Genomic DNA, 19,439 nt, shown 5'->3' on the forward strand with positions numbered 1-19,439 from the left:
ACATGCAAGCTATTGCCAAGTGGAGCTTGGTGGGTGGAAGCGATGTGGGGTGAAGCTGTGAAACCCTGAAGACTCGGTGAGCTAGGCTCGAGCGGGAATGGCCTACGCCACCGCCGTCGAGTCTTTGCAACCTGACCCGCTTTAGTATCTCAACCGAGCTTGCATCGGAAAGCGGCAAATGATTCTTCAGAGCCACCAGGGGCTTGAGTGTAATATGATAAGGTTTGAACATGTGTTTGGTGAGACTCATATCACCGTGTTGTAGCTCCAAACTTTGCTCCACCATGGCAGATACACGGACAAGAACTGGTTTTTTTTCATGTTCAATGAAAAGGAAGATTTGTTACGATCAGGATGTTCTGAAGTATCAGCGGTATAAACCCATGATTACAGTTGGGTACATTATCCATTGATTACTACGTGTTTCCTTTTTAAGAGCCCCGAATAGTCTGACTTGCTTCCTCCTCCGCCCCATTATCGCAACCAACCTCGCTGCCAAGGAAGCGGTACCAAGCGCGTATCCGCCTCTTCTCAATGTCCCAAAGCCCTCTTCAATTTGAAGGCGTCAATAGGAAGTCCACTACCTTGAATCCAATACTATCCTCATGAAAAGTGGTATGCAAAGGGCCTTCCTCGCAGCTCCTAGCAACAAATTCGAAGCATCACCGACGCACACAATTCGTGTTGTCCGCCTGGTACTTGAGCCAACGCTTCAATCTCATCGTATTCATTTTCCAGCTCCTCCGATAGCAATTCACGCAAATGACTTACCCAGTTCAGTAATTTCCCAAGCTCATCTTGGTGCGAAACCTCCATGTGGCGCCGGGGGACCTTGACCACCGGACCACGTTGTGTTCGTATTCGCTGGAGCAGCATTAGCACCACTCTGCCTTTGAGCGTTGTGGTTCATGCTTGGCGTAGAGTTGTTACTGTACAATGGACTCTGGAACGTTTCTCCAGTTTGGTAGTTGGTAAACCCCAAGTTGTTATTTATGGAAATAGTCGATGTTGCTTGGCGCCACGTTGCTTGATTCTGCAGCAAAGAAATCGTTGCCATAAGTAGATGGAGTGATGTTACCCTGCGCGTTCGGGAAAAACGACGCGTTCGTGCTGTTCGATTGGTGCATATGGCTGGGCATGAAGGAAGGTGGAGGTTGCTGTACCATGCTGTGGTGAGGCTGCTGTACGTTACCGGTATTGACAGCCAAATTTACATTGATACCATGGTTTGAGTGAGTCTCAGTCGGCGACCCAGCATTGTTCAATCTCGCATTCTGTACAAGACCTGGCTGCTGCTGCTGAGACGACAGGGGACCTATGGGTTGCTGTTGTCCCATTGGACATCCAGGTTGCATCTGCATGCCATGCTGTTGGACGGGAGACGGGCCATGGCCTGGAAAGTATTGTTGTTGTGCGATCGGAATAGGTGGACTTTGGCAAGCCGAACTATCGAAACTTACGGATGGGTACTGCTGGTATCCAGTATTCTGTGCCATACTCATGGGCTGCCTTGGTACGGGCGGAGCTTCAGTCCTCGGTGTACCTCCGCTCGGTCCTGCGAGCAGATTTGATCCCATACCAAAACAATTCAAGAGGAGAGACTGGTTACATGCACGTTGAAAAGCGGCCGCAGTAGCTTCAGCGTTCCTGGACATGTGTTAATTATACTTGTACAGATCGTTTATAACACTGTTTGACTTACCCATTCGGACTGAATCTTCTTTTCTTGTCAAATTTGGAAGTCTGAAGCTGCTGCTGCTGTTGCTGTACGCCAGGCGTCTGAGGGGTGTTCTGCATCGTACGAGTCGCCACCCGCAATTTATGCTTGGCATCCTCGGCCTCCCTCTTCGCTTCTTTCAATTCCTTCGCAATGATATCTAATCTGGAACGCCAATTCAATTCGGCGTCCTGGAGCTTTATCTGATTAGTTTGCATCAGCGCCATCTCTCGGCTCTTGAAATGGGCTTGCTCCGTTTCAAACTTGGCCTGTGAATTTGCCATCGCATCTTTGTCTTTCATAGCTTGCTCCTTGTCCTGCTCTGCTTTGGCAAGAGACACCTCCAGTCCTATGATCTTGTTCTTGAGGTCCTCAACGATCTTGTCAGGTTGTGTCTTCATGTTAACGTCCTCTCGTTGATTAGCTAGAGAGCCAGTGTGGATTTTGCGAAGTTCCTCTTCCAACTCTTGAATCTTAGCGTCTTTGATGGATACTTCAGTTTCAAGATGCGCGATTCTGACCTCGAGACAACTGATCCGTCTATTGGCCTTGATCGAAAAATCTTTATGTTGGAAGGCCTGCTCCTTCATCGCGTCTTGGAGATTTCTCGCCTCGTTGTTGGCATGTAGCCTCTCCGTGTAGCGTGTTTGGGCGCGCTGCTTCGCTGCTGCAGTCTCGGCTTCAGCAGCAGCTGTGCTTTTCACAGCTTCGGCGACGCGTTGGCTAGACTCGGACACTGCTTCTGCGAGGTGCACTTTGTCTTGCTCAAGTTCAGCGATGCGACGCTCGAGGGTGGCGATTTGGATAGGACATGGCGTGGGCGGCGAAGACTCAAGAGACTTTGGGGCCGACATACTGGATATTGGTACTGGATCCGTCTGGCTTGCAGCTTCTAATGTAGGACTTGAATAGCACGACTTCGCTGACATCGCCGCAGGAGAGGTCACTATATAAGGTCAGCGCAAGTGGAGGTGTTGTCTAATCAAAAGCCAGACAAACTAGGACCCTACTCGATGCGCTGCCGCATGAGTGTGCGACTGTGATATTGTGTCGGCTATATTTTCGCTTGAAGAGCGATAAACCAATGCTAGGGAGGGGTGGAAATACCTTTGCGGAAAGAAGCAGGTCCAAGTGAGATATTGTGTGTGTTGTGGGTAGTCTCACAACTGGGGAATCCGGTTAGCGTGAATTGTGTTGCTGAGCAAAACACTGAGGTACTGTCGTTCGAGCTGTTTGTTATGGAACAAATTTTTCAGTGCGTTACGTTCACGTTATCGCACTGTGCTGTAAATGCCTGGGCACAGTTAGGGTGTCTTGTGTGCGACGATATAATCAGTTGAAATTATTTCATGGTCATATATCTGGCAGTGAAGGTCATAACCATGGTTAGGTGCGCTAGCCACGTGAGTTTGGGACTTGATTTGGCGAGAATAACAAACTGAACGCTGGTCCCGCTTCAACACAAGGCGCAATACGTGCACGTGGCTGCGGCATTCTAATTTATGACCGTGTATTGTGTAGACTGTACGGTATAAGCGCGATATAAGTCGGTCTTGCACATTCCGGTCCAGCATATTCGGTATGCCTTATTGAATCCCTTTAGATTGGAAGTGAGTATCTATATTTTAGCTGACAGCGCTCAAGGATAGAGATACTTAAAAAATCACCTACTTTGGATGCACAAACATATTGAACGGCTGTATTGTCACCCAAGCCACGGGTGATGCGAATAAGTGTGCATTGCTCTCCTTCACTCATTTGCCAATGAGTCACACATTCTCATTTTCCAAAAACAAGCCACCTTCTCTTCTCTTCTCTTCTATCTTTCTCCGTTACCACTGTTATATCGCCGACTGTCACGTGCTCATGCACGATACCAAGCTCATGACACTCCAGTGCACTGGAAAACGAAGTGTTTGAATACATCTGACTTGAAACAGACGACACCCTATCTTATCACTCATCGCGTAAGTCTGTACCCGTACGCGATACTAAAGGTCGAAACAGAGTAATGAACAGTGCACGCGGGGTACGAGACAAGAGTCTGACTTGCCGATAGCCGTGGCGCTAGTAGTACCATGTGGCATTGCTTGGTACTCACACTCACTATTTCCTCGGCTTTCTACCCGCCGCATCTGCACTTTACGTAGGTATGTAGTATCTATACGAGCTTTCGCCACCAAACTCCTCTCACTTTCCCAGATTTTGCCGTTGACAAAAATGCCGAAACCGTAGTGACCTTAAGGATGCGCTCGATCACCCCATCCCACCTTTGAACAATGGGTCAATGCAAGCGTCATGCCGGTCACGAAGTGCCGAGCTGGCTGGATTCGAGTTCACAATGCGCCATGGAGTCGCGCTGTTGCTTCGGTCAAACCACGGAAAATCCAAACAATTGGAAAGACTGCCCATGTGAAATGCACTGAAACCCATAAGACTGGTGGCATCATCTGCTGTACAACTGACATTTGCGCTGATGAGGAGAGAAGGTAGTTACGCATTTGTACGCCTAAATATAGCAAGCTCCGCACAAGACGAGGAGTGACGGATGATGATCTGCAAAATGACGTATCACGCACTAGCACTAGCACTAGCACCGGATGTGACCCCGTGGGTGTATTGCTTTCAGAGGCGACTGTCTACTACTACAGTTACACTTGGTTGCTTGAGAGAGAAAACCACTGAGGAAAATCTACTTCCTCAATTTTTACATGCACAACTTAAGTTACAAAAGAGAAAGATTACCATCTTCTATAGATATACTAGCGGTGACCCAAGCTGGTCCAAGTACACCAAAGAGGTCTAGGGTGTAAGTAAATTGACATGGTCGTTGAGTTCGGATGTTACTACCACGCCAGTGTTTGTATCTATCGGTCCGCAAATGGGGCGACTTGTTTTGGCTTGGACCCGACTGCGGCGTCTTGCGGGTTAGCACCAGATGTCGTAGTAAGTAGTTGAGGAAATGATGTACATTCGAAGACCAAGGATGCGGGAAAAGGGAGCGTGTGTACTACAGTACAGTACTTACATATAAATACAAAGACCCCAAACCCCCCCAAGGAATACTTCACACATCCACCATCCAAACATCTTCTCTACCACATACACCAATACAACAACACACCAAAAAATATAAAACACCTTTAACCAACATGCGCTTCTCAACTATCGCCATGGCTCTAGCCTCCGTCTCCTCGGCCTCAGCAGCCATCTACGCCATCACCGTCCCCGCCGTCCTCACCCCGAACACAACTTTCCCCCTCACCTTCAACTCCAACCTCGACGCGACAAACTCTCTCGACGTCGCCGTCGCCTACGGCTTTGGCGCACCACCCCCCTACGCCGGCGCCCTCGGCTTCAACTTCAAGACCATCTACCTCGCGGGTGAGGAGTCTGGCTACAAAATGGGCACCAACTACACCGTCGACGTGGTGGCGCCTGCTGCCATTGCAGGATACAATGGATCCGTTGTTGTTACCGCGGCTGTGTACCAGATTTTCGGCTACTCGGGTACTTACTTTTTGAAGACGTTCAATGTTACTGTTGACGTTGGTGATGCGTCGCCGGATGATGGTGTGGTTTTCAATGGCGATGGGGACAATAAGGCTACTTGTAACCTTTAGGTCACGTGTGCGTGGTAGTGGGTTATAAATGAGAATGGAAGTCACCGACGTGGGAATGATGGTAGACTGTGTTTAGTAATGTTAGAATAATGTCTGCAATAGAAAGATATTTATGTACATAAAGATGCGTTGGTGATTCCTTTTTTTTTACCGTTTTTCAGCAACACAGGGCAGCTATAGTCAATACTTTGTTTGCTGCGGGGACAGTTGCAGGCATATCCACAAGACGCAAAGTACAATGAGCAAACTTCATTTGTGGATTGTCAACCTTGTAATTCTGCGCACAGTGAAGTTGTTAGAAAGCCTCATCGCCAGGCATTGTACACCAATCTGCTGAAGCATTCCACTGGGCCGGAACAATAAATGCCAGAAAGAAAGGGTAAAGTTGGGTGGGAAGTAAGAGTGATGGTCTTGAGCTAGAAGAGATGGAGTTATGTACTGTTTACGCTGAGTTTCTTTTGGAAGGCACCAGCAGCAGTAGTGGCTCCCCATTTTACCCTATCCTGCCTTGCCATTTCCATCCCGAATGCAGGACTCTCATCCGCAAGAATTCCTGACCTCTTCTGGTATCGCTGTGAATACTTTGGCCATAACATCGTCCGTACCATCAACCCAGTTCCTCCTCTCCTTCTCTGCCTTCTCCGCCTCAGCATGTATACACTCAACTTCTTGCTAGACCACTCCAGCGATAGCCAGCCCCTGCCACTCTTCACAATCTCTAGTAGCGAAGTGAAAGGCCTGGGGACGGACATAGGGACGAGCAGCACGCAACTCAAACACCCTCTAGTAGAGGAAATTGTACAATCCCAGCCTTCGAGGATACAAGTGCGTTCGTTCAAAAAGCAGCAAAAGTCTGGACTGCTGCGAACTGCTGTACTACCTCGGATGCGGAGATTGACGCACTCCGATTGGTGCGTCCACGGAGAAGACGATACGGTTGTGGGGCATTGGCGGGGTCAATTCCACTCGTCCACCCCGCCATTGCTATCTCTCTGCTATCTTGGAGACCCAAACAACGTGACTCCCTTTTCCTTCACCAACCCGTCGCTCATTCTCGCCACAAGCTCTTACCACACCATTCCCAATCACCCATTGCCTCCCAAGATGAGCACCGACGCAATCCCCACCACGCAAACAGCAGGCTGGATCCAAGACCCCGGCCCAGACTGCGTCCTCCAGATCCGGAACGACGTAGCCGTGAAGCAGCCATCCGCAGGCGAAGTCCTCGTCAAACTTGAATACAGCGGTATCTGCCATTCGGACTGTCACAACCTCGCTTGGCCAGGCAAGTACACCGAAGTGCCTGGCCACGAGGGCGTCGGCACCGTAGTCTCGCTGGGTGCAAATGTGTCGTCGGAGCTGATGGGCAAAAAAGTCGGCATCAAGTGGCTGTGGAATGCATGTCAAACGTGCAGTAGCTGCAAACAGGGCAAGGAGAATCACTGTGCCAAGCAGAAGAACACCGGCAGGAATGTGTGGGGCACCCTGCAGCAGTACGTCGTTGCCGATGCGCAGTTTGTGACTAGGATCCCAGATGGCGTCAAGAGCGAGATTGCGGCGCCGCTTCTGTGCGCGGGCTTGAGTCTAGCAGGTGGCGTGTCCAAACTCGAGCCCGAAGTCAAGCCTGGCGATTTCGTGGCTATTGTCGGTGCGGGCGGCGGCCTGGGACATATCGGTGTGCAGATTGCGAGTATCAAGGGGTACAAGGTGATTGCCATTGACAGTGGGGCTGAAAAAGAAAAACTCGCAAAGGAAATGGGGGCTGTGGCGTTTGTCGACTTCGCAAAGCAGGATGTCGTGCAGGCCGTTAGGGATCTCACCAATGGCGAAGGCGCACACGGCGTCATTTGCGTTGCTGGAAGCGAGAAGGCATATATCCAAGCACCAGACTTGTGCAGGAACAGTGGTGTCTTTGTCTGCGTAGGCTTGCCACCGGATACCTTCATGTTCCCTATGAGTCCCATCCACATTGCTAACAAGGGTATGTTGTCTTCCCAATCCAACTTATCTTGAACTGTCATTGCTAATTTGATAATATAGGCCTAACAATCCGCGGCTCATCCACTGGTAGCTCGAAGCAAATGGACGAGCTGCTCCAGATGGCTGTCGAGGGCAAAATCACACCAAAAGTCGAAGTCTACGACTTTGCTGATTCACCTAAAATCCTGCAGGAATTGAAGAGGTACGAGGTTACGGGTAGGAAAGTGGTGCGGGCGCCATAAGAATCTTGGGGGAGTTGTGAGTGTGTATGTTTAGTTGATGTACATTGTGGTAGGAGTTGCGAATGCATCAAGCACGGAGTTTTGTCGAGTTGAAAGTCAGAAATTGGAGTTGAAGAAGAAAACAAATGTACATTTCATCCGCTCATCATCGCGCGAATAAATGCCTAATACCAATCCCCCGCCTCCTCATTCGCCGTCACACCCGCCGGATTCATACTCAACACCCTCTGTCCCGGAATCGTATCCGTAAACGCGCTCTCAAACACGCCACTAACAGCCCTACGCCCAATCTCCTGAAAACTATCATACTCATCGTTCTCGCCCGTGATGGCACTCCACTGCGCATCCATGGGACTACGGGCTGGTCCCAGATCACTCCAGCGCGTCACGACGAGGGCCTGCTTGAAGCGGCCATGCTCATAACTGCGGACTGCCTTGTCTTCTACGAGTTTGAGCTCGAAGAGGTATTCGGTGGGGCATTTGGGACAGCGACGCATAGGACGGCAGGTCGAGCACAAGGGCACCATGCCGAGGATTTTCTTGCCGAGGTTGCGTTCTTTGAACTTGTCGATGGCGGTGGTGTCGCTTTCGCTTGCGTAGGGGATGTGCGAGAGTGCGCATTTGGGGATGGAGGTTAGGATGCCGTGTTTCCAGTGGGCGCACACGCTGAAATACGGTGTGTAGTCGCCGCGGCTGAAGAGGAGGAGGCGCTTTGCGGCGTCTGTGAGGCCGCCTTGGACGTGGTGTTGGGAGCGGACGCGCAAGAGGACGTGCCCCTTTTCGGTGATGTGGTAGGCGGATTCGTGCGTCCAGTCGGAATATGGGTCTTTCCAGCGGCGCGCGAGAGATTCATGTGGGATACCGTAGTCCGGGCCGTGAGCCCAGTTTCGGCGGGCGAGTTGGATGAAGGCGAAGGGGAGGGTGCGGCCGTCGGTTAAGCGGATGCGGGGAGGGGGCATGTGGATGTTTGTCATGTTTGGGCATTCGAAGAGGGGGTTGAGTACGTTTTGGGGCTTTAGCGATTCGAAGCCGGGTTGGATTCGGAGATGCCATTGAGCGCATGGGAAGCAGAAGAGATGGCGTGGCATTTTGGGGTCCATGGCGAGTAAGAAGTCTAGCCGGTGCGTGCGGTGCACTGGGTCCAAAAGAAGTTTGTATGGGTGTTTGCCTAGTCGAGCATACATGGTCCGGCATGTTGATGATAAATTGGCAACATCCAAAGGTGATAAAAAGTCGGCAATACGCAGCCACACTTCAGGTGATGCACTGGCAAGCATCGCCGTTCCATCAGGTCGTGAAGGGTCGTAAAGGAGAGATTCGTCGTCTTTCTCCTCTTCAATGGTGTCTACTCCATCGATATATGTAAACGCATGCATCATCTCGGTTAAGTCTTTTCTCTCTCCTGTATCCTTGTCAAGAACATCATCTTGTCTTGTTGACGCCGAAGGCGCTCGATGTGCTTTGCTGAGTTTCGAAGGCTGCGCTTTCGGCGGCGAGTACGGGCGCATATTCTCGCTATGTATCTGTGGCAGAGACCCTGACCTTGAGCTCTGTGGGTGATATAGTGGTGCGGCATATTGTGGCTGTCCCTCTGAATTGCGACGGTAGTCGGCTGCTTGCAAATCAACAAAGAGATGTGTATTGCTCGTGTCAGTGAGAGCATTGATGGCAGTGTACGGGTTATCGCGCAATGCATGCGGTGCAACCCCAATAACATCATTGTATCCCGGAAGGCCAAATTGAGTTACGGTTGAGCCGTTTCTTTCGTCGGTGAAACTACCAGAGTCTTGACGTGCAGTCCTGCCCACACTGGCGGTCGAGTCAAGCTTTCCAAGCATATCGCTTCGTGATCCTTTCTTGGAAAGCTTTTTCCGCGCGCCATGCGGCTTTGCTTCTTTACCAGATTTCATGCCAAACATGGCCCGGAAGCCACTCTTTTTGGTTTCCTGCTCTGCCATGGTGAAGTGGCTGCCGCTGACTTGGGCGTGTGTCGTGTTTCAAGAGGAACAACGCAGAAAGGCCCTTCTACGGCTTGACGAAGAATTGAGTAGGACTGCGTGTGATGCATGAATACCGTTTACACGGGAGAGATGTTTCTCAACAGATGATGGGAATTGCCGCGACTTGGATGACGATCGTCATAGCGCGACGGCGGCTTGTTTCGGCAAGGATCCGAAAGCATCCGCCCAGTGTGAGTGTGCGGTTAAGTACTCTAGGGCTGAGTTATCGATAGCATGCATGTCATGATCAGCAAGACGCCGGTGGTGAGCAATAGGCTTGAGCGTTCCCGGCGTCAAATTGTGCGGACAGGCGGGCGACGCGTGGGGTGGCAAACGCGAAATATGCACGAGCTGCTTAGGCCACGTGATGTAATATGTCAGACACATGTGATTCGTCTGCCATTGCACGTGTAGTCTTATCACACGTTCTGTACAGGTGCTTGTTTCTTGTCTTGCTTCTCATCAAGCCCTGTGATACTGGAAAGTCCCGGCTCATGCATACCCCTGAGGTATTCGAACCTGTCCTGCTCATTGTGTGTTCACCTATCCAAAGAAGTCTTTAGCGATCATCCTCTGAATTATAGCGTGTGGGAAGAAGCGAGGCAAGACTAAGTGGTAGCGCTATGCGATGGTCTGAATACCTGATGAATAAGATCTACAAAAATCTTCTTTAGTGCCATGTTGAACCCATGTTGAAGTACGGAAACGGGGGTATCATCGTTGAGTTTCCACCTCGATATAAAAAAAACGCCTGGTAACCCGTTAAACAAACCGTGGAGCATTGTTGAAGCCACAGTTCCCATGCCTTTCATACATTCGCTTTTCTTTTTAATCCTCCGCCCTCTTCTCCGCACCATACCCGCCCTTGCCTTCTAAATTCTGATAACTCAGACCCTCTCCCTTTCCATTTCTCGGTCCCCTTTCATCCAAATCTTCCTTGAGCCACCTGAGCACGAGTTCGCCCAACTGACTATTCCCCGTGTACTGCTGACCTCCAGCCGCTTCAACCTTGACATTCATTTCCTCTGTGCTGCCCCACTTCTTCACCTTGCCCAGACTCATATGTACCAGATGCGTTGGCCATGTAGCAAGGTTATCCAGGATATGCGTCGCATAAACAATCGTACAAGGCCTTGTCTCAGTTTCCTTCTTCAAGAAGTTGAGAAAGTTGCTGCGCGACAGCAGATCCAAATCTACCGTAATCTCATCGAGCAGCAGGATGGTCCACGGCCTCAAAAGACCCATGGCGAGCTGCACACGCCGTCTCTCTCCGTCCGAGACGGCATGCATGCGCCAGCTCAAGTCAATGTCGAGGATGCGCACGAGCTCGTCACGGCGCTCGGCGTAGTGGTCGCCGCCGACAGAAGAAAGGAGCGTGGGAACATCAATGTCGGTGCGGACAATGGGGTTCAGCACCCATTCGAGACCAAGATATGTCACGCCCTCCAAGCCCATCTTGAAAGGGTCGATACCGGAGATGTGGACGGTATTGGCGGGGGCCATGCGCTTGCCCGAGAGGAGACGCAACAATGTGGTTTTACCCGCACCGTTGGCTGCACCATGTTAGTGACCTTGCTTTGGTATAAGTGTTACAAATCTTGGAATTTGCTACTTGCCTCCGATCAGCAATGTTCTGCTGCCCGGCGGCAGGTCGAGAAAGACGTCCTTGAGCCCACTCGAGCCGTCGGGAAAGGCATAGCTGAGATTTTTCACGTCAATCGACGGCGCGATTTCTTTTGAACCTGTTGCTCCAGACATTTTTCAGAAAGCCTCAAGCAGAATACGCGTGTAAATGGCTGTTGCGCCCTTTGGTGGGGAAGAAGTGTACATCTTGCGTGCTAGACGGCCGTAGAGTCATTTTGGAAGGCTAGACTCGAGATGTGTGATGCCATCATTCCTGCGGGTGATCTAAGCTAGTCCGGATTAGGCAAGTATCAGACTCACGGAAATATGTATTCGCCATACTTTTCCATTTCTACGTACCCCTGTTGTTGTGATTGCCTGCTAAGACGCTAGAGATCGGATTATCGATTCATGACAAGTTACTGATTCATGTTTTGTTTCGCGGGCAATATGGAAGATCGACTAGTAGGTCGTTTCTTCATCTATTTTGTGAGCGCTATCGGAAATACCAGGGCCGCGCATCGAGTAGTTACCAATAGCATCCTTGTATGTTAACACAACGTCGCAAGTCTGGCCTGGTTTTCACAAGTAATGCACGGTAAGATAAAGTTTGTAGAATAGCATCCATACAATATGTAATCAAATCCCGAGGTTGTGCATATCTATGTACAAGCACTAAAAACCCAACCTCGAGATTCTCATACTAGAAAACTCCGAATCTGCACGGATCCACGTGCACTACTAATCTACTATACACCAGCATTGTTCACTGTCCATGTCCATGTAGAGCCCCCAAGCTCCCGGTGTTACCAGGAGGCAACGGCTGATTTAGAGAGAAACACAGCCGTTGGAAGAGTCCTCAAGGAAGAGACCACCGTAGATCTGGCTCTCGTCAAGAGGAGACTCCTGGAAACCAGCATTGGCAACATCAGAAGTACCAGTAGGCTTCTTGAGCATACCGCAGTGGTACTGGCCGCCACCAGAGAGGTCAGCGCTGATGGGGCCGGCGACCTTCTTGAGGGCACTCTTTCCCTTGCTGTAGAAGATGGTAACCTCGCTACGCTGGATGTTAGCACTGTATTTCGCTATCATTATGAGGAATTGGGTCAGGAAAACTCACTTCTTAACGTAGTCGAGAGTGATAGCAAAGTTTTGCCAGTTGGTGAAGTCGATGGGGGTAGCCCAGAGCTGCTTGTTGGTGCGGTCAAGAATCTTGAAGCTGCTCTTGTCGGCATCGCTCTTGCCAATGAGGGTTCCGGCCTGGAATTGGATCTGGTTGCTGCTGAAATCAGCGGCCTCGTGCCACACGTTGAGGTACTCGTGGGTCAGGTTCAAGGCCCTCTGGGGGTTCTGCTTGACACTCCAGTGGAGGGTCTTGACGCCCTTGCCACCCTCGCCATCGGCAGCATCCTTGAGAAACTGGAGCTCAGCGCGACGGAATCCAACCTGCTTCATGAAGATGGATGCATCGGAGATGGTGAGCTCGAGAGGCTTGAAGCCACAGTCGAAGCGGGAGGCCCCAACATTGGGGAACTTGAGAATCTGAGACCAGGTCAAGTTGTTGCCCTTGACGAATCCGGCATTGAAGAGGGTGTTGGTAGCAGCGGAATCGAAAGACTCGAGGGTGGCGTTCAGAGGAACACGGCCATCGAAAACGATGGGGCACTTGGGAACAGCACCGCCTGAAGAGGGGGCAGCAAGAACAGCAGAGGCCGCTAGGGCGATGGAAAAGAGTGTCTGGGTGAACATGATAATTGCTGAGAATAGAAGTGTCGTCGAGACTGTGGATGCAGTTGGTGTTGTGGAGACGGTTTCACTGGGCTAAGCTTTCGCTTTATACCAGTTGCTGGAATACCAAGCTATGTTGCAATTATCCTAGTGAATATACTTTTACCTTCTATATTGCCTGTAAGCACAGCATGCGTCCGCCGCGGCGTCTTTTGCTCGCCGAAATAGAGGGTTTCATTGTACCTTTCATCTGCAGGTAGTCGACTCAACGGGATCGCTAGCCTATGAAAACAGGGGAACCAGGCACCTTGCGCGTTCCACAGTAGGTCCGGCGACGTCAGAGTAGGGCCGCATTAATATGGGAAGGGTGCGTCCTCGCCTTACCACGGCTTGTCGCTGGGCTGTGGGGTAAAGTCCACACCATTTAGTGTATAGTTTTTAGTGCACTGACAAGCGGTCCGGCCACCCGCTGCTTGGGGCCAAGGCTTTCGAGAAGCCGATTTAATATCGACAAGCGTGTATACGTAGTATACAAGTGGAGATGAAGCACTGCTCCGCGCAGGTGACCATGGTGTGTGTGGAGAGGGCAATTCCTGCGCTTTGCTTGTTCCTCCTGCGCATGAGCTTAGCCGTGTGTGTGTAGTGAATGTAACAGCATGGGCGCTGTTCTTGCCTTTGATACACTGGATTCCTCATCACCTTGGTCGGAGTATCATAGAGTGGGCCTGCTCTGCCGGGCAAAATTGTCAAGGGAACTCCCGAATAGCACCGTAAAACACGCCAGCGTCGCCAAGAACGAGCAAGGGCCGCGAACACGACCGGGCGCTTCGTTCAGTCAAGGTGACAAGCCGTCCGACGAGCGGGATATGCGTTGGGTGCGATTGTTGACGATGTCACTCGTGAATACAGCAGGGAAGCCGACATATAGCTTCCGGATGCAAAAGTTTCCACACGTCCCGCTGCTCCAAAAGGGAGAGAGGCCCGCGCTCCGAGCTCCAAGTCGTGCGCCGCTAACCTTTCGCAGTTGCGGCTTCATAGTCACAAAGCTCTACTGGGGTCCCAAAGCGTGGGCGGCAGCTGTAATACCTGGCGTATACCAGCTTATAGTCGAACTACATTTGTCTTGTACTATCTGATGTGATCCGGACAAGAGCGGATCCTAGATTGCGCCAAGGGGAGCAGGTGGTCAAGCCGTGTTCAATACACGCCCATCCACGCGTCTCCAATCTCGACCTTCACAACAACATGTCCTGGTTGCCGTCTTTGTCCCAGTCATATGCGGTATTGTGTTCCGCCAACGCGCTGCTTACCGTGCTTCGCATACCCAAATCATGTGCCAACCTAAAACGCCATGCATGAACATGCTGACAAGCAACCGCAAACGCCTCCCTATACACGGCCTGAACATTATGTACTCTATGTCCCCGGTACACCCCCTCGTCCAGTCTAACCTGCCTTTGGAGTAAGCCAGGTAGCCTCCTCACAGCCTGCGTAGAACTCTCGCTGTCCATTTTCTCCCTCGACTCCAAATCCCATTGCGCGCAGCTTTGCAGTATCCCAACCGCTGACAAATTCACCCTGTCCGCCATTCTCTCGATCTACCGCGTCACCAAGCTTGATGTAGTCGGCATGGCGGCAGACCGTCTGTGAATATGACCATTGTAAACAATTGTTGTCATTGGCGCATTCGGAACCACAAGAACCGGCGTTGTGGTGCGCAGGGCGGTCGTTAGGGACGGGTGCGGTCGAGAGATTATCCCACCATTCGCGGCTGGGACCTTGGGAGAGGAAGGCGTGTGTGTACGAGAGAAATGATGAGTAGGTAAACGGTTTCTGTGGCCATCATATTAGCAAAGTGCATCAGCGCGCATGGGACACAAGACTCACAGTGTTGTATGGTCGGGTCCGCTCCCACTTCCAAAGATCCTCCATCTGCTGCGGCTTGACCTGGTGCAGCGAAAGCATGGGGACACACCACCTCTCCTTTGTAGTGACGACATCTTTGACCTTATCGCTTGCAAATGTGGGGTGCATAGGCGCTATCTTGTGTCCTGTCGCGTTCTGGATGGCGTAGGCTAGTACAGCGTCACCGCGCTGCTCTTCCTTGACCCAGTTCTCATATCGGACGCTCAGGCGATTTTCGCGCGGAATTTCTGTCGATCCAACCGTTTTGGCAGGGATGAGTTTCTTTACCAGACCCTGTGAGAGGACGATGCCCGCCCCGCCGTAGGCGAATTGCCGGCCTTCAGAGCCTTTGTGCGGTTCGCCCATGTAATGAGGCTCCGAGGGGTCCAGCTGGCTCAATAGTCTGAATAGCGTGTCCCAGAAAAAGTAGACGTCTGACTCGACAAAGACAAACCACTTGGCCGTTGGGTTGGTGATGTATGCCTTATCAACCATGGGCAGGTACTTGAAACGGTCGAGCTTGAACGACCGCTGTTGTCCCTTGACTGTCTCGCCCCCTTCGTGTGCCTTTTTCTGCGCGACATAGGCCTCAAAATCGAGGTTGTCCTTTTGGTAACTCTTGGGCAGCTCCGCTAGAATATCAATGACCTGTCGGTCACCTAGTCGCTCGTCCCTGTCGCCGACTATGATCAGGTTGGTGATGCAGCTCGAAACCGTGTTGAGATGCGCTTTTGTTTCGTGTGCGCCGTCCGAGGCCACCTTGAGTACGACCTGCACTTCTTCGAGCAGCTTGGTTGGGAAATTCTTGCAGTAGTCGAGCTCAATCGAGTTGGCGGCTTTTGTCTCCAGAGGCGGAAAAAACGACTTGGTCTTGGCCTTGTGTACGGGCCCCTGTGTACGCGACCCTGTGCGGTGCGAGAGAGAGTAGAAGAAGAAGAAGAATAGGAGGCCGGGAAAGACAAATCTCCATGGCCGTCGCGCCAGGCGGCCAGCCACTGTTCTCAGCATTCTGTTATCGCTATGGCCCCCTCAAGGCACCGTCGTCGCGGGGGGGAAGAGATGGCGGTCAATGGACAAGACAGAGGGGCTGGATTATGACGTAGGGCGGGCGCTGGATGGGCGGGCGACGTCGCCGTGGCACATTGGACGGCCCTTTGGTCTGTGGTGGTGGTAGGAGTGATGTATGTAGTTGCAGGCAGCGTTGAGGGCGCATTGGTCCACCCGTCGGTTGTCGTCCTGCGCCAGTCCAGCCCGGCTCCCTGAGTCTGTCAGGCCCAACACGCGAGTAGCTAGTCCACAAGCGGTAAGGCCGCCGGCGCTAATCCTTTCCCCACGTCTCCCGCTGCTCAACATCAACCCCAGGGGCCTTGTAGAGAGGATCTCTTTACAGGCCCATACACATGTACGTGGCCTGGGGGTGACGTTGACTTAGTGGGGGGGCCCTGTTCTGTAGAGATGACCCCCTGTGGTAAGATAACAGGCCGACAAGACACCCGTTCGTTGCTGATGTAAGAATACTTCATAACGATGACTGAAGGATGCATCGAGGAAGTGAATGAGACATGGGCATACAGGAGAGAGAATTGTATTGCGTTGATTACTTTCGTACCAATCTATGCAAGAAAACTTCAAGGAGATAAAACTCGTCACTGGAAAATGATTGAAGACCGACTGTATCAATGGGTGTTTGCTCTACATGAGTATTTTTGCATATAGAAAAGGAGATTCATCCAAGTTTCCTGCAAGGCCGCATAGTCATTGTCAGAAAATTGTCAGCTTTTACCCACAAGTCGTAGCGCTTTTGTACTGATAGATTACTTCACAGCTGTCGTATTAGCTGATACTACATTACTTGTTCATGTATTTTTGGCAGGACTAAACCTTTTCTATATATGTTTGTTACATAGCGTATCGTATTGATCATATTAGAACCGAATATTAGGCAACACCTCAACCTGACGGAATCGGGTATTAAAAAAAGATTCTGCAGTCAAAATAAAATGATTCGGGTTGACTTCACCCAGACCATGCTTTCTAAAATGCCTAAATATAGGATTTTCTGGCCCTCTAAAATTGGTGCCGTAGTTGGAGAAGAAGAAAAAATTGAGAAAGCTTCTTTAACACTAAAACTTGGGTAAACCCCTCTCTACGGGTGATTACCTTAAGGGGAATCGGTCTTAATTACAAACTAGTGTTTATCATCTAGGGGTGAATTTAATTTTAGAGAGAAAAACACTCAAGCTCTTGACCTTACAGAATTTTTAGCATCGTGGGAAAAGAATTATGGTATCCTAAAGAAAACCTACTCCGTTACCCCTCCATATATATGATTACAATTTCCTTTACATTACAAACAAAAGTGTAGACAACAAGCATCCACTACTGCTGTACTGAAATGAATACTATTCTGAATAACTAGAGATTTCTGACATGCCTTACTGTCAGATACACAACACTGATGGAGCAAGAGGCGACAGCGGAAGATGTCTATCTCGATAAGCTATGGAGAATAAGAATGAAAATTGTAGGGAGTCCCGCTAGATCCATAATTCTACCAACTAATGAAAAGAGTATAATGCAAGCAAAATAGGTAAGACAAATGGGAATCAGGAAACAGTCTGAACTCGAGAATAGCAAACGAAAAAAATCAATCTTCAGATAAACACGAACATAAATGTACACCATTCAATCATCGCATCTTTGAAATCCTAAGAATGTTCTATCGGATTTCTAGACGTCTTCTACGCGATATTAAAATTGCAGATTTGCCATTTTGAAAAGTGGGTTATGAGGTACACAAGGTCTAAATTACCAGGAATCACGCTGCATCACCGTGTGGGAATCTACCCGAACCATGCACGAGCACATCATTCCGAATGTACATCCAAGTTAACAATCTCAGACACTGGTAGAGGCTTGTGGGAGAGAACGCATACCAATGCGGTACATCGGTCCCGTGGCATCTGAATGTGAAGTACTCCACATCCATCTTTGGACTGGCAATAACCTCTGCAGATATTGCAGAAATCACATCAAGTTTAACCCCGATATTAAGATCTCACGACACCTTCCCCCCGGAATACATGGGAAACAGGCTAAAGGTTCAACGTCGATGATGGTATACACGCCATATAGCCGTTGTTGTTTTGTAAGCACATTCGGCTATTCCTGCCGGCCCTGCACCTTCCCCGCTTCCATGAGCGACATCACCACTTCCAGTCCGTATACATAAATAGCAGTAGTTCTCATTCTCGTTTACTTTAAGAAAAAAAGAAATTTGTTTCTGTATAACAACTCGCGTTGCTCTAGAACCAAGTACTAGCAATGCCTTCTTCAACCGCTGAGTAACTTCACCAAAGCTGCACACACTTACAACTGGTCGTCACTAAACGAATATAGTTTGGTAAAGCTAGCTCAAACGCTTATCCGCGATGGACCAAAGAGAATTGCGCCAACATTTCGACGCATCCGCGGCCTTTTCAACGGGAGATACGCATTCGATACTACCCAGGCACGTCACGTGTGGGAACTTGACTTGCGCTATCCACAGTACACCAACAAGCCCTTTTCCGTTCGGGGCACTACAGATGCTTACCATAACCAAGATACTTCATCCCGATTTCAAGCTTCACTTCCGACGCAAAGCTATCGAGAGAAGCAGCAGTCGACAACACCTCCAACGCCGTTTACCTCGGCACCCTAACCGTGGGCACGCGTAGCACGCACCGCATCCTCGTCTTCTCCTCGGGCATCCTCAAAGACCTCGTCAAGGTAGATTTCCCCGCTATAGACCAATGGTTCGAAGAAGACACGCGGATATACTGCCACCCCAAGGACCCCTACAAACGCATTGATATTTTGTCGTCAGCCCGCAGCATCAGAGTCGCACTCGACGGTGTGACGCTGGCTGAAACCACCAGCGCGCTGTTCCTGCTGGAAACGACGCTGAGAACGCGGTACTACGTTCCTCCTACAAGCGTTAGTTGGGAGTTTCTGGAGCCGAGTGAGACGAAGACGCTGTGTCCGTATAAGGGGCAGGCAGAGTACTATCACGTGCACGTTAATGGGAAGGTATACAGGAATCTGGTGTGGTATTATCGGTATCCGACGATGGAGAGCGCACCGATTGCGGGGTATTTGTGTTTTTATAATGAGGCGGTGGATGTGTGGGTTGATGGGGTGAAGGAGGTGCGGTAGTAAGTAAAAAGGGTGAGAGTGAGGGTTCAAGGCGCGGTGGAGAAAGCTCGAGGGGATCATTGGTGAGTTGTCGCATTGGATAAGGGTTTTCTGGGAGAACATTGGGGCAATCTGATCGCCATTACCGATTGCCCTGATATGGCTTTCAACAAGAAAGTCTGGATAAAAGGGATAAAAGGGACTCAGGGTATCTACGTTACGACCAAAACCCTGTAGGTCTTGTCGCCTGGAAAACCGACATGCTTTTTTCTTCTTCTTTGCGAATATCGCACGATCGAGGGTTTTTTTGAGAAACTCTAATTTTGATTGGACGGCCTTTTGTGACAATATATTTGGCACATGCTAGATGTCTTGTCTTTGTCATTGTTCAAATGTTAATTTGTGGTCCTGGGGGGTTTGTTCAAATCATGTCAGTCATGTCCCG

At 50.3% G+C, this 19,439-nt stretch overlaps 8 protein-coding genes across 8 annotated transcripts; 3 read left to right on the forward strand and 5 right to left on the reverse strand.

Moving 5' to 3' along the window:
* Window positions 1-986: 986 nt before the first annotated feature.
* On the reverse strand, window positions 987-2,571 carry COCCADRAFT_25235 (uncharacterized protein; the record flags this gene model as incomplete). Its single annotated transcript, XM_007712805.1, has 2 exons — window positions 987-1,647; window positions 1,703-2,571. 2 exons carry the CDS (start codon window positions 2,569-2,571, stop codon window positions 987-989), a joined length of 1,530 nt encoding a protein of 509 aa, XP_007710995.1.
* A 2,298-nt stretch (window positions 2,572-4,869) lies between these two features.
* Window positions 4,870-5,340, forward strand: COCCADRAFT_35713 (uncharacterized protein; the record flags this gene model as incomplete). The annotated part of the gene is made up of 1 exon (XM_007712831.1): window positions 4,870-5,340. One exon carries the CDS (start codon window positions 4,870-4,872, stop codon window positions 5,338-5,340), a length of 471 nt encoding a protein of 156 aa, XP_007711021.1.
* Window positions 5,341-6,444: 1,104 nt separating this feature from the next.
* On the forward strand, window positions 6,445-7,562 carry COCCADRAFT_35714 (uncharacterized protein; the record flags this gene model as incomplete). Its single annotated transcript, XM_007712832.1, has 2 exons — window positions 6,445-7,321; window positions 7,381-7,562. The coding sequence occupies 2 exons, from the start codon at window positions 6,445-6,447 to the stop codon at window positions 7,560-7,562; spliced, it is 1,059 nt and encodes a 352-aa protein (XP_007711022.1).
* Window positions 7,563-7,726: 164 nt separating this feature from the next.
* On the reverse strand, window positions 7,727-9,520 carry COCCADRAFT_92913 (uncharacterized protein; the record flags this gene model as incomplete). Its single annotated transcript, XM_007712833.1, has 1 exon — window positions 7,727-9,520. One exon carries the CDS (start codon window positions 9,518-9,520, stop codon window positions 7,727-7,729), a length of 1,794 nt encoding a protein of 597 aa, XP_007711023.1.
* Window positions 9,521-10,390: 870 nt separating this feature from the next.
* COCCADRAFT_35716 (uncharacterized protein) lies at window positions 10,391-11,320 on the reverse strand (the record flags this gene model as incomplete). Its single annotated transcript, XM_007712834.1, has 2 exons — window positions 10,391-11,115; window positions 11,179-11,320. 2 exons carry the CDS (start codon window positions 11,318-11,320, stop codon window positions 10,391-10,393), a joined length of 867 nt encoding a protein of 288 aa, XP_007711024.1.
* Window positions 11,321-12,013: 693 nt separating this feature from the next.
* On the reverse strand, window positions 12,014-12,934 carry COCCADRAFT_92866 (glycoside hydrolase family 131 protein; the record flags this gene model as incomplete). Its single annotated transcript, XM_007712835.1, has 2 exons — window positions 12,014-12,242; window positions 12,306-12,934. The coding sequence occupies 2 exons, from the start codon at window positions 12,932-12,934 to the stop codon at window positions 12,014-12,016; spliced, it is 858 nt and encodes a 285-aa protein (XP_007711025.1).
* A 1,425-nt stretch (window positions 12,935-14,359) lies between these two features.
* On the reverse strand, window positions 14,360-15,826 carry COCCADRAFT_3992 (glycosyltransferase family 31 protein; the record flags this gene model as incomplete). Its single annotated transcript, XM_007712798.1, has 2 exons — window positions 14,360-14,746; window positions 14,801-15,826. The coding sequence occupies 2 exons, from the start codon at window positions 15,824-15,826 to the stop codon at window positions 14,360-14,362; spliced, it is 1,413 nt and encodes a 470-aa protein (XP_007710988.1).
* A 2,316-nt stretch (window positions 15,827-18,142) lies between these two features.
* COCCADRAFT_35719 (uncharacterized protein) lies at window positions 18,143-19,015 on the forward strand (the record flags this gene model as incomplete). Its single annotated transcript, XM_007712836.1, has 3 exons — window positions 18,143-18,162; window positions 18,218-18,367; window positions 18,424-19,015. 3 exons carry the CDS (start codon window positions 18,143-18,145, stop codon window positions 19,013-19,015), a joined length of 762 nt encoding a protein of 253 aa, XP_007711026.1.
* Window positions 19,016-19,439: the final 424 nt, after the last annotated feature.

The sequence above is a fragment of the Bipolaris zeicola genome (genome assembly GCF_000523435.1).
Source record: "Bipolaris zeicola 26-R-13 unplaced genomic scaffold scaffold_50, whole genome shotgun sequence".
In the NCBI taxonomy this organism is placed as follows: domain Eukaryota; kingdom Fungi; phylum Ascomycota; class Dothideomycetes; order Pleosporales; family Pleosporaceae; genus Bipolaris; species Bipolaris zeicola.